At 37.8% G+C, this 16,945-nt stretch overlaps 1 protein-coding gene across 1 annotated transcript in view; it reads right to left on the bottom strand.

Annotated features, from left to right (window-relative positions):
• The window catches only part of PRKDC (protein kinase, DNA-activated, catalytic subunit), a 550,241-nt gene that overhangs the window by 106,047 nt on the left and 427,249 nt on the right, over positions 1 to 16,945 (bottom strand). Inside the window, exons 70-76 of the mRNA XM_007949066.1 lie at positions 12,071 to 12,245; positions 10,515 to 10,705; positions 8,423 to 8,603; positions 7,579 to 7,739; positions 4,710 to 4,921; positions 3,850 to 3,937; positions 3,613 to 3,756 (exon numbers count right to left, since the gene is read on the bottom strand). Of these exons, the coding sequence (XP_007947257.1) occupies positions 3,613 to 3,756; positions 3,850 to 3,937; positions 4,710 to 4,921; positions 7,579 to 7,739; positions 8,423 to 8,603; positions 10,515 to 10,705; positions 12,071 to 12,245 (1,152 nt within the window). The remainder of the gene's footprint in view (positions 1 to 3,612; positions 3,757 to 3,849; positions 3,938 to 4,709; positions 4,922 to 7,578; positions 7,740 to 8,422; positions 8,604 to 10,514; positions 10,706 to 12,070; positions 12,246 to 16,945) is intronic.

Raw genomic sequence — 16,945 nt, 5'->3', positions numbered from 1 at the left:
GCAATCTACTTCCGTAGTGATACTGCCTCGGAAACCCAAGGAGGGGTCGCTATGAGTTGGGTCTGACTTGACGGCACATAACAACAACAACAACAGGGAGTAAGTGGAAAGAGAGTTGTTACACTGTTGGGATTACAATCAATTTTGTGAAACAAAATGTGTGTAAACTATTGTATGTAAAAAGAATTTGCTCTGCAAACTTTCATTCAAATTACAATAAAAAATAAACAAACAAGGGGGGAAAAAAGGACTAGGTGAGATAGCTATAGAGGATGGAAATCTACAAGTATCCTATAATCAGATTGCTTCACTGGTGTCTAAATTCTTGCTCTATTTTAAAGCATCTGAAGCTGGAATGTAGACGACCTATTCAGAGGTACAGTTTATGTAAGAAAGACAAAGGAGCTTTAAGTAGCAGACCATATTAAAGAAAGGCCTTTGATTTACATCAGATCAAGAAATAAAGGTATTTCTAGATATTTCATGCTAAAAGAAACTGTTTAATAGATAAAATATTTTTATGATTCTGTACTTTAATAACTTTCATGATTAACCAACTATTGGTCTGTGTTATGGATTAAACTCTGTCCCCCCAAAATATGTCTGCAAATTCTAACCCCTATATGGTTCAAAGGTGCTCTGGTGGCATAGTGCCTAAGGCATCTGACTGCTAACCAGAAGGCTGGCAGTTCAAACCCACCAGTCACTCCTTGGAAGGAAGGTTGGACAATCGACTTCTGTAGCAATATCGCCTTGTAAACCCAAGGAGGGGTCGCTCTGAGTCGGATTTGACTCGATGGTGGTGAGTTTAGTTAGAGTATATGGTTCAAACCCACCAGCCACTCCTCAGAAAGAAGACTGGGCAATCTACTTCTATAGAGATACTGCCTCAGAAACCCAAGGAGGGGTCACTATGAGTCGGGATTGATTTGAGGGCAGTGAGTTGTTTTTTTTTTTTTTTTAAATACTATCTGTACTCTCATTTGGAATGGGTTTTCTTTGTTACGTTAATGAGATAATATTAGTGTAGGATGTGTTTTAAGTCAATCTCTTTTGAGATATAAAAGCAGATTAAGGAAGCAAGCAAGCAAGCACAAATTGAGGGGAAGATACATCCACTTGATGACCAAAGAAGCTAGGAACAGAAGCTGAAAAGAGACAAGGACCTTCCCCTAGAGCGAGCACAGAGAAGGAACGTCTTACCCAGAGCCAGACTCCTAATTGGGACTTTTAGCCTCCTCAACTGTGTGAAAATAAATGTTTGTTATAGCCACCCACTGGTGGCTTCTGTTATAACAGCACTAGATAACTAAGTTTGATAAGAGGATCTCCACTAAATTTCAGGAACCCATTACTGATGCTTTGGCTTAATATAAATAAACATTGCTCTTCCTGTTAGCAAAATCTTAGCCAGCAGAATAAAGTAATAAAGCAGGTTTCAAGTTTACAACTACGAAAACTCCATAACTAAAAGCTATCTCAAATATTACCAGTTAATCACTTTTATTAAATATAACCTTCTTAGCCTAGCACTGACAGACTTTTGCAGCATTGTTGGGATCTATGTTCACTCTAATATTCTATACTCTTTTAAGAGTAATGGGACTTGGGATCTCTGGCAAAATTAGTCCCAGGACTTCTCCTTTATACTTAAACTTCTTGGGATTTAATAAACAAGTGTAATTTGACTAATGTTTCAAGAACAATAACAAACCAATGTGATGAACGCTAAAAGAGAGGTGTATGCAAGATGTAATGGGGAACAGAGAAATTAGTAGTATCTAATTCTTCTTGGGACAATGGAAAGCTCTAAAGTAGAACTGGTACTTCAGCCAAATCTTTAAGGACAAGTACTCCAGTTGGACAAGGGAGTGAAGCTAAATCCACTAAGAAGGATAGCCTTTGCCAGGTCTTTGGCAAAGTCTAGGCATTTCAAGGTCTGTTTCAAATTCTACTTGCTCCCAAAGTTTTCTTTTTCTTTTTTTGTGATTTGGGTGAAAATTTACAGAGCAAATACACTTTCCATACAGCAGCTCATATACACTTTGTCTCATGACATTGACCACAATTTAGCACAATGTAACATCTCCCCTCCCACTTCCTCCTGACAGTTACCTCTTCTCTGTGTCCATCTCTCCATGCACTCCTACCCCCTGAGCTGTCTCCCTGTCCTGAGCAGCCTTTCTTTCTCTCATGCTTATTCTTTCCAAGGAGTATATCTACCTCAGGTAAATGCTAAACTGATATACCTGTCTATTGTATGGCTGAAAGCCACAGGTGTGCATTCAATTCCAGACCTGAAGGGAAGCTAGGGGCCATAGTCTCAGTGGTTCCACCAGGCTCCCTCAGGCCAGCAAACCTGCTCTTCCCCCTTTTTTTTTCCCAAATGATTTTGAGGTTTGTTCCACATTGTTCTCCCTGTATATCCAGGATCTCCTACAAAGATCCTCCTCCAAGTGGGTGACAGTAGTAGCTGAGCACCATCTAAATCTTCTGGTCTCATAGTCATAGGCTGCAGATCGGATGGTGTACCAGTCGCTAGGACTAATTGTTTCCATGAATTTTTGGTTTTCTTCATTTTTCTTGGCTCTGGATGAGGAGAGACCCATTGTTGCATCTAGATGGCTGCCTGCAAGTTTTTAAGATCTCAGTCACTACTCGCCACAGTAGGGGGTGGAACAATGTTTTGTGTAGTATGTTATGCCAATTGAGCTTGGTGTCCTCTGCGACTATGGTCCGAGCCCACAGGTTCAACTACTTGGTCCCTCTGGGTAGCTGGCTGTGACCAAGCAGTGACTACAACCTTGCCCCTTGTCAGCCCCATTATACACCTGGGAATTCAGATCATACACATAAAGTTATTGGACCACTGTCTGCCAACCCTATACATGTTCTTGGGTGCACTCTCTACTTCATATACATACCTAATATTTCAGCCTGTCCACCCATCTATCCACTCATATACCTGTGTTTGCCTTCACTGACCACGCCATACTATATGCGCAAAGGGTTCATCTTTGTTGTTTGTACTTCCCACGTACCTCTCTATATCTTTCTCTCTGATTCCCTCTGAACTGAAGCGTGTTCTCCTTTCTTTCAACTCCAGAGCAACTTTTAAAATAGCTCTCACATTTATCACATCTGTGCTTATGCCTTAGTTCTTTATATATGGTATTTTTTCATATAATCCCTTGAATTCAGAAAATGAGTCTCCCTCCTTTGTATCTCCTGTCATATGCAAGATTGTGTCTTGACAGAGGAAAGTCCTCAAAAATATTTAAAAACTTACAAAAAACAAATATTTTCTGGATTTATTATTCAAATCATTTCTGAGAATTATATGTATTAAACTGCATATAGCCACTATAGTTAAAGAAGCTGAGCATGAAGAACAGAGTGTAATAAAAAAGTTAAGGCTTGGCCCAGTCACTCACCTGCAATTAATTGATCTAAAAATATGCTGTTAATATCTTGGAGAAGGCAGCAGACCTGAAGCAAGTTTACAAATTCAGCAGACATTTTAAAACAAAAATTATTAATAATTCACTGGATGTGACTACTTATCTTCACAATGATTCCTTTATAATAAAGGAGACTGCCATCCATTCATACCTGAACAAACTTCCTTCTAAAAGGCCCTAGGCTTGGAGCCTTTGGGTCTCCCAAGGCTGCATACATTCTGTCATACATTTTTTCGATGTTCTTTTTATTAACAGGGTTTTTTGCTAGTTCAACTTTGATATCATCAGTCCAATCCTGTGTAGATTGAAAAAAAAAAAAAATCAAGTGCCATTGTAAGTACATTTTACCTAAGTTTTATGTTTCATGTGTTAGAAGCTGTTATATTACCTTAAAAAGCATTTCAGGATTGGAAAGCTGTTCTAGTGCATTAATGAAATCTTGAATCACTCCTCCTTGATCCAATTTACCTTTTATCCTATAAAAAATTTACCAAGTTTAGGAAATCAAACATCTTTCAGAGAGATATATATGCATATTCTAGAAAGCTGCATATTCCAGGGAAGGAGCACCTTAAAAATTCCCCAATATTAGGTAAAGCACAAAGTATCTATTCAATCAAGGCATGAAGTTTTTGGATAAAGCAAATATTCTTGTGAATGATTTTGGCGTTATTTGCTAGCATTTTTGATGTACACAATTTGATATATTTGAACTTGTATTATAAAAGAAAGGGTCATTTTCTCAACACACTTTTCTCCCAATCTTTTTTTGTTGTGTGAAAAGCCCTTCCTCTACATTGGTCACCTGCAGGGGCAAGTTCACAGATGGAAAACAAAAGCTCTTCGTAATGTTTGCCAAAGTACCACATATTTACATAGTATTCTTGCAAAACTAATATGCCACTGCTAGTTGTGGCAACTGTCTCCACTTATAAATCAGCAGAAGCATCAAAAAGCATAACTCTTCAGGCAGCTTACTGTGTCCTCATGAAGAAAGGGGACCTGCCTGTATATTTCAAATTGAAGATCAGTTTCAGGGACTGATTTCTAAAAGCATGTACTCTGTCTCAAGCAACAGCTTAATAACTATGAGAATAAGGGTAGATGTTTCCTGAATAGCATTCTAACATAAAATATATTTTCAAAAGGAAAGGAATTGTTACACAGTCATAAGGTTCTGTATGTTTGCTTTTACCACACTCAGTTTTTATAACCTGCAGTATTTGATCAGATTATGTCTGATGTCACCTTGCCACAAACTCCTTGTTCTTATGACTGGCAGAGGTATTCTTGAAGGCATAGCTCTCACTGCTTATTATGAAAGGGTAGACGATCGCCTGTGGATAGTTGTCAGCAATCTCTTCCACAGTATGCTGCACAGCCACAGCTTCTTCTTTGTCCAGTAAGGCCAGTAGGTGGCTGATCCAGCCAATGAACTGCCAGCAAGGAATGGAAGAAATCTAAAACACAGACAGCTGTGTCTTAGTGCATGAAGAAAATATAATCAGGTTTTATGACAAAAGCTATACATGTCCAATATGAAAAATGAGATGTATAAAAAGAGAAGTATAAAATAAAACTCTTCATGTCAAGTCCACTACTCCTATTCTCGAGGCAGGCACTTAACTCTTTTTGCCATTTTCTATGCATGTTCATAAACCAAAAACCAAAACCTCTGCCACTGAGTTGATTCTGACTCATAGCAACCCTGCAGGATTGAGTAGAACTGCCCCTTATGTTTTCCAAGCAAATATTTATAAAATCAGACTGCCACATCTTTCTCCTGTGGAGTGGCTAGTGGATTCAAATTACCAGCCTTCTGCTTAGCAGTTAAGTGCTTACACACTGTGCTACCAGCACTATGCATGTGTGAGCATACCTTTTTTCACAAGAATGGAATCACATCCTGTTACTGGTGTTTCTTAGACAGATGTGTAATCAGACCTACCTCAGTCCTTTTAACAGTTGAGTAATATTCCATTTTACTTAACTGCTGCTCTAAATGAATATTTAGGTTGTTTCTACAATTTTTTGCTATTATAGGAAATGCTATAATATACATCCATATGTGTGTGTGTGTGTGTGTGTGTGTGTATACACCTCTCTGTACTTGTGTTATATGCTACAGAGTAAATTCCTGGAAGTAGAATTATTGTGAGAATGAAAAATTTTAATAAATACTGCTAGATTTATCTCTAAAAAGATTTTTCAACATCATATCTAAAAGTATAAGTGAGTGACTATTTTCTAAAATTCTTAAGAACACTCAACACAACTAATTCTTGAAATCACTGTCAATCTGACAAGTAAATAAACATCTAATTCTAATTTCTGTGTCTGGTAAGGCTCAGCCTTCTATGTTTATTTACCTCACATACTTTAACTATGTGTATGCATTTATTCTGACCATTTTCTAGTAGAAATTTATTTCTATTATAAATCATATTTGCCTTTTTGTCATTTATTTGTGACAGTAACTTTCTTGACTAGAGAAATTAACCCTCTGGCTCTCATATGCATTGCAGATATATTTCTGCCATTTTTTTCTTTTTAAACTTTATTTATGGCATTTTCTTCTGTAGACAAGTATCAAATTATTTTCCTTTATGTCTTCTGTTTTTTGTCTCTTTACTCGAAGACCATTTGAAAAAATTTACTCATGTTTCCTTTCAATGCCTTTATGTGCTATTTTTAAGATAAAATATGACACACTTGGAATGCTGGTATAAAGAATGAAGTTGGGCAAGTTTCATATCTTCTATATGCCTGCATTTCCTCATCTGCAGTATATGTGTGGGTAAAATGGATCTATCCACATAAATCAATAGTTACAGTGTGTAGCTCATTGCAATACTCAGGAAATGTTAGGCTAGTATCTGTCCAGGAGTCACAACTTCATTTTATTTCCTCACAAATTCAATAATGCTATCTTCACCCTATGTACATAAAATCTTATACTGGGAAAAATAAAAATAGTAAACTATGTTTCCTACAGTTATCTTTAGGAAAAATACAAGTAGGTTACCTTTACTTTAACCTCCTGTTTCAGATCTGCTGAGAGAACCTGCCATGCAGATCCCCTGAGACTGGAGGGGATGAAGATGCTGACAGGTGGCACATACCCCACAGTTCATACACCACCATTGTTCACACTGACCAGGATAGTTAATGGAATATTCTGGGACCTATTTCAACCACTGCTTATTCAATTCAAAGCCTGGCCCTATTTTCCAGTTTAAATATCTGTAACAGTGAATCTTTCAACTGACCCTACACCTTTCACAAATGAAGAAAATATAATTTTCCCTGAAAACAGCATACCAGCCTGGATGAAGGGTAAGTAGCAGGCCCATGTTGGATAAGGTCAGCAGGGCACACATAGCTCTGAGGCAGAGTATGCCAGAGAAGTCGTCCATACTGTACCCAATAGCTGCTCTAAGGCCAGGCCCAAAACATACCAATGACACCGCATGAAGTGGTCCTCATCAATCCTGGCCTACCTGCAGGTAGGTACAGTGGTCATCAGGAGATGGGTGTAAGTAAAGCACATTGGTCAACCTGGTTGCACATAGCAAACAGAGCACACACTACTACAGATAGTACAGACTGCAGCTGAGTTTCATGGGCAGTCAATGTTCTACAGAAAAGCCATCTCTGACCTAAACACTCCCACTACTCTACTCTTTCGGGTCTCTGTTTAGACCCAGGCTTCCTATAATGCTGACAAAGGATCATGGTTAAATATGAAATTCTATTATATAACTTAAAATTATATATGTTCTTGGGATATAGCAGGATTCATTGTTGGTTGGGAAAAGCTATGATACACACATCATGGAGGCTAATAAATTTGGGTATAAGTAAGAGTATATCTTTAGGAGCTCTGGTAGCGTACTGCCTAAGGCACTGGACTGCTAATCAGAAGGCTAGCGGTTCAAACCCACCAGCCACTCCTCGGAAGGAAGATGGGGCAATCTACTTCTGTAGTGATACTGCCTCGGAAACCCAAGGAGGGGTCGCTATGAGTCGCGGCCAACTTGATGGCACATAACAACAAACAAAAGAGTGTATCTTTAAGTTCTGTAAAGTTCCTCTTCACTAGAATGCAGATACTAACCTCTTTTGTCATTAGGCTCAAGGTTTCCTCTGGATAGTGTTCTATAATCTGAAGTAGTCTGGGAAATTTTAGCCTGGCTTCAGTGGAATTTAATTTTAAAGCTTTCAACATTTTCTCCACCACAAGTACTGGATAAGTCTGTAGTTTTACAGAATCAATAACTATCAAAGACAACAAATAATAAAACAATAGTCAATATATCCATTTACATAGAAATTATAAATTTAACAAATGATTACATTTTCTCTTTTTGGTTTATATTTGTGTAATACATCATTATTCTCTTTTCAATGACTACTTTAGATCACCAAATACCAGAAAGATACATTTTGGACTATAAGTAAGATTTTATCTTGAAGATGAATTCTTCTATTATATTATTCATTTTGCATGATGCATAGTTTGGATTCTGGGCTAGAAACATTAGGGACTTGTTCTGGTTATGGAATTTATTCCAGAATAAAGAAGCAGGCCACATCAGCCACCTGTACCAAACCTGCCAATAAAATAGGAAAGATGCAAATAAAAAGGCAGAAAACAGCTTGACATCATTTAGAAGGTGACATGTTATTGAAGATACCATGGCTACTTAAAGAACAATAGAATTCTCTCAGAATATCTGTCATGGAATCATCTGGAAATGAGTAGTACTGATGACTGCATAACATGATGAACGTAATTAATGTCAATGAATTGGACATGAAATAAAATGTTGAAATGGCATATACACACACACAATCACATTTTAAAAAGTTAATGAATTAATGAAAGATGGAAGAATGGCTATATAAATGAAAAAGACAAAAACAAATAACGGACTTTATATTAACAAAATAAAACTCACCTGATGGATTCTCTTCCTCCTTACGGAGCTCTCCATCACAGAAATTTACCAAAGTCATGTAAGCATCTATTGCTCCAGCCATGTGGGCATAGTCCCTGGTGGAAGACTGGGTCCCCTCCTCAGCAGTCTGCACAGCTTTAGAAAGGAAATGGAATGCCTTCTCATATAGACCTGCCATCACCTGGAATTCACAAACATTTCAGGAAACCTACAAGTACAACTGAAGCTTCCTCAGAGAACTTTATTTTCAAACTGTGACTCATTATTCATGAACGAATCAGCAACGGTCTCAAGCACAGCAATGAATGTGAGAATGGCAAAGAACTGGGCAGTGTTTCCTTCTGTTGTTCTTGAGGTTGCCATGAGTTGGAACTGATTTGACAATACCTAACAATAACAAAGCTGTAATGGCTACCTTTAAAATGACACAGAAAGCTAATTAACTGGAGGAAAGAGGGTTTGCCCTGACTAGGCAGGAGCCATTCCAATTAGATCCTGAGCATAGCAAAAACCAAGCAAACAGAATGGAGTAGGCCAAGTGTGGGCCAGACAGTGCACTAGCCACCTAGTGCTTCATTGGGGTGAGTAGCTCCATCAGGAATTTAAGAAAGAGAAGGAAATATTTTAAGGTAAATCCTTGAACAATGTTATCTCTTACTAAAGTAGAGCAGGATGACTTATACCATCATGCCTTACCTGAAATTTTTGGATTCACACCCTAGATGTCAACCATTGTTGGATAGAATGTTCTACAAATTACCATCTAAGGATTACACAGATGATGAGCCTTGTTATAGGAACCCAGTGGCTATAACAATACTTAAAAAACCATACTTTACTTTTGAGTCTCTCTTTTCTTATGAGAAAAACTTCTAACAAGAAAGAGTTTACAAATTTCTAATAGCTAGATATACTAACTATTGTCTCCAGTGTCCTCAAGGGAAAATCTGTCACCAATCACTATGCAGGGCTCTTCCTGCCCAGATGTTGGTGACCTTGAGGAAGGTGGGGAAAAGCTGGCAATTGTCCAAAGTACAAAACGTCAGCAAAGTGAAGACCACTCAGGCACCAAATGGAAAACTGGGAAGGAAAGTCTAATCTGTCCCACAGCAGGAATGGCAACAAGTGGTGAAGAAACTTCATTAATAAAGTCCAGGGGAGAACTGTCGACTTCAAGCCAGATAAACATCTCATTTTTTATGCCAAAAAGGACTATCACTCAAATAAACTGGAAGCACATGGGATGTGTTACTTTTTCTATGCAAGAATCCAGGAACTCAGCTGTGCTTAACTTTCAGAAATATTTTTAACACACAAAGTGACACCCTCATTATTATTTTTGTGCAGGCAAAAAGTTACATATTAAAAACAGATAGCACACCATCCAGATGCAAAGATGGGTCTCTCCTCATCCAGAGCAAATAAGAATGAAGAAAAACAAAGGTGCATGGAAACAATTAGTCCAAGGGACTGGTAGACCATGTGATCCTCAGCCTATATGACCAAAGACTAGAAGAATTAGATGGTACCTGGCTACCACTGTCAACCACTTGTAGAGGGATCTGTGTAGGAGATGCTGGATAGAGTGGGAGAACAATGTGGAACAAAACTCAAAATTATATTAAAAAAAAAAAAAGACCAAGTTTGCTGGGCTGATAGAGCCTGGTGAAACCCCTGAGACTATGGCCCCTAGCTGCCCTTCAGATCTGGAACTGAACTCACTCCTGTGGCTTCCCACCAAATAAAAGATCAGCATATGGGCTAAACATTTACACCAGGTAGATACACGCCTTGGAGAGATCAATCATGAGAGAATAGAAGGGCAGTGTATGTACAAGGAGATCACTCTGGGCAGGAGTGCATGGGAGGGAAGCACACAGGGAAGAGGCAAGTATGCGGAGGAAGTGGGAAGAGAGCTGTTATATTGTGAAATTGCAGTTAATGTCATGAAACAAAATGTGTATGAACTGCTATATGGAAAATGAATTTGCTCTGTAAACTTTCACCCAAATCACAATAAAAATTAAAAAAAAAAAAAAAAGCAACAGATAGCACACCAACATAAAAAGTTCCTTCTTCCAATATTCTTTACCTTTTCTGCATCCTCTGAATTGGATCCAGAAAGCTCCAAGATTCTTCTAACCTTGCTTTCCTCAATTTGGGCAAGGCATGCTGCATCACTGCTGAGAGCATTAGCCATGATCTGGTAAGTGGTACCCAAGAGTATGTTCTGATCACAAAAAGACACAACATTTTTGCTTAAGTAGCTTGATGTGTTCTCATCTGTTGGATTTAAGAAAAAAAAGAAAAAATATTTTTTTCCCTGAGGTAAATGAATACCTTAAGGTAAAGAGAGGAAATTCATAGTACACAAATAAATCTTGCTTCCATTGAAGTAAAAGAAACTAACTTCATATTAGTTAGAGAATTCCTTCAAGTAATTAATTAATAAAAAATATTCCTTTTTTAGTAGCAACTATGTCAAAGTCCACAGAGGTTAAAAAGCTAAAGCTAAAAGTTATTTTTTATTCAAAAACATAAGCCTTCTGCATTCTGTCAACGTACCTCTGGCTCAGTCTGTCGCAAAGAACTGAAAATGGTTCTCATTAATACATTTCTGCATGTGATTAAAGTGGTGCTATGGATTATAGCTGATATAGGACCAGAGACTGCTGTATTTAAAGTTCTAGTTCTGCTTCTTACTAATTGTATGGCTTTGGGTAAGGATCTGGCCTAGCCCTGGACAAGCTTATAGCTTCCAGAGGTAAAAATGGAAGGGCAGTCTCCTAGGAAGTCCAGTGAACCAAACTACCCTGGTCATCCACGGAATAAAAATTCTCTGTCAGATTTCTCTCAGATACCTAATAACCACTGGACCTGTTTATTTCACAAGATTCTTAAAAACTGCAATCATACTATAACTGTAGAATTACTATAAAGCATAGCAATGAACGAGTGAGGTTGCAGGGTACTAATATTTTCTTAATATCAGCAAACTTCTTTTTCTCAGGGTCGGGGGACACTTAAGACCAATTTTCTGATCCTGGAATCAGTTTGCAAAGACTGCTTTTCCCCTCTGTACCTTTCCTGTGGCTGATAATCTGTACAATGCTCTGTCTTGCCAAAGAGTCTGGTTTGGCAATGTGGTTGGGAACACGTCTATTAATAGTGCTATTCTGTAACTTGGGCATCTGGCAACAGAGAAGACATATCAGATCCAAAACCCACACCAGAGAAAGTTTTTCTCTCTTCAGTTTAAAAAGCTACTATGAAAAAAGAAGAGCTAAGGAGGATAAAGTCTATTTATTTATATTTAATTTTACAAGGCATTTTTGTATGCAACTTAGTTTTTCAAAACAAACCTATTACTTTTGCTAATTATGAAAGAAAAATTTTAGTTTCTATTTCATTTTATAAAGACACAAAAGCTCAAAAAGTCATACTCAACAGTATGATATCTTTTGTTTAATTCCCAAGGAAATGACGTAATTTTCTCCAGCACACTTCACTCTATTTTCTAAAATTACTACAAAAATTTAATTCCCAAATGTCTGATGAAGCAGCACAAAGAACAGGTTTAGAAGTCATATAAAACATAATATAAAATAGCATTCTACAATTTATACAGAATAAAGCACAGTTTAATACCCAATAAAGAGACGGATTTCAACACAGTGAGAATTTGCTCAGTATGATGCTGGGTCTGGCTCCGGCAGTGGCTCAATCGACAATAGCTATGTACCCATTTCACCAGCCAATCTTCTCTTGTTTTTGACTCTTTATGAAGCTCCTTCAGTAGTTTCATGGCAAGTGAGAAGCTGTTCTATATTGACAGAAGAAAAAGAAAAAAAAATGATATGATGACATATAGGTGATATTTTAGAAATAAACTGATTTTACAAAATATTTAATTGGACTGCTTCCTTTGTGGACTACACAATCTACCCTGGAGCAGCTAATCATTTTCTCAATTTCAATTATGTGGATGTATTTTTATTTATTATTGGAATATACTTCACATTTAAAGAGTATAATTCAGTTGTTTTAGTGGGCTACCATCATACCTACCTAATTGCAGAACATTTTTATCACCCTAAGAAGAAACTCCATACCCATTAGCAGGCAGTCCCCATTCCCCTTAGCAACCAACCACCCATCTACTTATTCTCTATCTCTATGGATTTACCTAATCTACTACATTTTACATAAATGGAATCATACAATATGTAGCATTTTGTGTTACATAGTTAGTGTCGCATAGTTATTGCAAGGTTCATCCATATTGTGGTACGTATCAGAACTTCATTCCTTTTTACTGCTAAATAATATTTCATTGTATGCATATGTTCTGTTTTGTTTATCCATTCATCTGTTGATGAACATCGGAGTTGTTTCTACTTTTTGGCTATTATATATCATGCTGCCATGAATTTTTGTGTGAACATATGTTTTTATTTCTCTTTGGTATATATCTAAGAGTGCAAATGCTCAATAACTCTTAACTTTTTGAGGAGCTACTAAACTGTTTCCCAAACTGTACCAGTTTACATTTTTACCAGCAGTATATGAGAGCTCCAATTTCTCCACATCCTTGCCAACACTTGTTAATTTCCATTTTTTTCCTGATAATAAACATTCTAGTGGTGTGAGATTATACGGCATTTCACTAACAATTAATGATGTTGAGATCTTTGCACATGTTTGTTGACCATCTGTATGTCTTCTTTGGATAAGACATTTTTTAACTGTTTTTTTTTGTTGTTGTTGTTGGGTTGAAAGAATTTTTGGTATATTCTGGACACTAGACCTTTATCAGCTATGTGATTTGTAAATATTTTCTTCTATTCTTAGGCTCTCTTTCACTTTCTTGATACTGTCCTTTGATGCACAAAAGTTCTTAATCTTAATGAAGTCCAATTTAGTTACTTTTGGTTTGGCTGCCTGCAATGTGGATGTCTTTTTAAATCTACTCTTCCAATTCTCTCTAAAACCTCAAAAAATATTTTCATCAATCCTAGATCTCCCTAATTACTACATTTTATTTATTTATTTATTTTCTCTTTGGAAACTGGAATTCAAATTTATTTCCACAAGACAATTGAAAGAACTGAAACCAGTATGTGGTACAAATATTCATAGTAGCAAAACCCACAACAATGCAGCTATCCATAAAATGGATTAGTAAAAGTAATAAAAGTAGGATAGATGCTAGAATATAGGTGAATGCCAAACATGGTAGGTTTAAGCCAGATACAGAAGGAAAAGAGAGACAAAGGTAGTGGTTGTCAGGTGATGGGAGAGAGATTGGAAATTCCTTTACAGTCACATAAAAGGTCATTTATCTATAAAACATTTCCAGGATTTCAAAAATACCCTCTGTTGCTTCTGTTAAACAATGTTAATTACTATCTCTTTAATTATCCAGGCTAAAAATCCAATCCATTATTCCTAGTATTATAAGTCATCTTATCTCTACTTATTGACTGTCTATCATATTGTTTTCATTTCTACCACCGCTTCCCTAATTGGAGACTTCATGGTCTCTCTCCCTGCATGTTTTTCACCCTAAGCATTCAATCTTCCACATAGCTTCCAACATACTAGCAATCCTAGGAACCCTCCAGCGATTTCCCAATTCCTACAAGACTGTCTCCTTACCCATCTCTATCCGTCTCCTCTAGTTCAGACCTACTATCATGATGCCCTCTGCTCAGGGCAGGCTGAAAGCAACCTTGAGTTTCTCATCTCAATATTTCTATTTGAAACCTTTGTATACCTATATTGCCTCCCTCCTCCTAAGTCCAAATCCTACTATTTCCATAAAACCTCCTCCATGAAGCCTTCTGTTCCAGATAGAATTTCTCTCTCTTCCTTATGGTCTCAGCACTGATGTTTTCTTTGCTTACCTTTTGTTACACATACTCTCTTGCTAGATTGTAGTCGTGAGACATGGACAGTGTCTTTCTTACTTACAGTGGCTGCTACAGTTTCTCAACTGTATGTGACCCCCATCATTATCCAGAACTCCCCACCATGAGACTTCAACTCAAATCATCTCACTCCAACCAAATCCCTGCTATGCTGACTTCATAACCTACATAAGACCTCTAGTAACCTGACCTGCTTTCTTTTTGTTTTTATTTCCTTCCATATCCAATTAACAAAGCCAATCATGTCTGCATTCTCTTTGCAATACTCTTATTCATCAGACTTTATGTTTGTGTCATGTTCACCTGCAAAACCACACTCTTGGGATTCTCAAACTGCATACCTCCTTTACTCCTAATGTGGGCCCTTTTGTACTTATTCACTGGAGGCAACTCCAACTGCCTGACAATATCTATTTCACTCATCAGCCTTCTCCAACACACACTACAGTTATTTCAGAACAACTTTACTTTCCTCAGTTCTCCTTCCCTACTACCCCCACCCCTACTCCTCAGAAAATATAGAAGTCTCCTGAAGTATATTATCACTCTGCCTGCATCCAAACCCATTCTTACCTCCTTCTTTCCAGTTATAACATAAGAGGGCTCATCTCCCATCAAAGGCAAATTGCTCCCCCATGCTCTCCCAACCTCCACAAGGAATCTTATTTCACCAGTCATTCCTTGGTTATGTTTATGTTAATATTTAAACATAACCACATCTCTTTCATGCTTAAAAAAAAAAAATAAAACTATTTCTTCACTCTCACATGTTCCTTCTATGAAGAGAAGTGTGAACTCCCTACATCCTCACTTTCTTTAATTCATTTATCCACCCACTGCAATCTGAATCCTTTTGATCTGGCAAAATGGTTCTCACCAATGCCAATAGCAACCTTCTTCTTTTACAATTAAGGGCATTTTTAAACTTTCCACACTTTCCTTCTCTTTGGTAAGTGACACTGATGGTTTGGACTCTCCCCTTGTGGTTTTCTAATCCCTCAGTCTTCTTCTATTCTTCTAGGTTCTATGTGGGCTCCTCTTCTTTTGCTCTTCCCATACATATTGCTTTTTTCCAGGGCTTGGCCTGGATATTCTGCCCACCTCATGGTTTCAGGGACCACCCACATGTCTACCATATTTAGACCTGTTTCTTCAGCCTAACTCTTTCTCTAGAGCTGTAAGTTTCTTATGTACAAACTACCAATGGCAACAACTACTTGGTTGTCTTAAAGGCCTCTCAAATTGAACATGTCCCAAACTGAATGTATCGCCTTCCTCATAGGCTACTCTTTCTTCTGCGTTCCTGTCCCCCAGCTACTCAGGTTAGTGTCTCCTCTCCCTCCTCCTGCATAGAACAATCAGCATGTCCTGTCAGTAACTCATCCTTCTCCTTGAATTAGACCACTTCTCCCAGTTCCCTGAGTTCTACATGGTCATTACCACTCTTCACATGGATTGGTAGAGAAGCTTGCTAATCACTGGCAACGTCCTCTGATCTGATGCTCTTCCGATTTTTTTTCCAGGGCCTTCCTGTATCATGGTGTCCAGCCATTTAGTAGAGGTTGAAGCTTAATCTTCAATCCACTCACGAAAACAAGGGCACTTGGTCATTCCTGAGTCTTATATGTGATTCCTTCTGCCCTACTTTATCCTCTAGCTCCAAATTTAGACATGACCTCTTTTTCCCCCAGGGAGTTTTCTGTGTTCCACAAGTTTGGGTCAGGTGCCCTCCTACATGGTTCTCCTTTAGTACTTATCATGACAAGGTGTGTTATAACTGTTTGCCTACTTGCACATATTTTGTTAAAAAAACCATATCTCAAGCACCTAACAAAGGGCTTGGCATTGAAAAGAGGAAAAACTCAATTTCAGATCTGCAACTTTTGAACAGTTCTAGTGAGGGCAGATAAAATAAAACACATGACATGTTTATGTAATCTTCACATTTGGATTATTCTTTTACTTCATCTCTCCAATATAACTGGGATTGACAGTGAACTCTATTTAGTTCACATTTATACATGAATGTATTTCGGAAGGAAGGTTGGGCATTCCTACTTCCGTAGTGATACTGCCTCGGAAACCCAAGGAGGGGTCGCTATGAGTCGGGGCCGACTCGATGGCAAATAACAACATATTGCTGAAAAATGCTAAAGAAAAGCCACTGTATTATTTTTTTGAGAGATTTTTAGTGATAATCACAGGATTTCTGAATAATGTATCAAAAATCAACTTCCTCCCTCTTTTTTTCATTGTTTGAATAGCAGCAGGGAGGATTAGTTGCCTCTCCTTCTGGGATAAGCACCTGGAATTTCTTCTAAGAGGCCTTGTGCCAAGGGTTTGGATAGCCCCTCCTTGTGCAACAAGAGCCAGTAAGGCAATGGGTGGATAATAGCTGGCTCTGGCAAAGAAAATACCTTATTTTTTTTCTTTTTTCTGTAGGAGACAGTCAAAGGGAAACTGCTTCTACTCCAGAAAGATGTGATATATAGGAAGTTAGATCTGAAACCTCCACAGCCATTTCAGAGAGAGAGAGAGAGAGAGAGAGAGGGAAATGATACTAAACCCAAGATAGGAGACAAAAGGCAGAACC

This window comes from Orycteropus afer, unplaced genomic scaffold, assembly GCF_000298275.1.
Source record: "Orycteropus afer afer isolate SDZICR_OR568_19922 unplaced genomic scaffold, OryAfe1.0 scaffold00236, whole genome shotgun sequence".
NCBI classification, from domain to species: Eukaryota; Metazoa; Chordata; class Mammalia; order Tubulidentata; family Orycteropodidae; genus Orycteropus; species Orycteropus afer.
The sequence above is the reverse complement of the archived record's forward strand: the minus strand, read 5'-3'. Positions and strand labels throughout refer to the sequence as shown.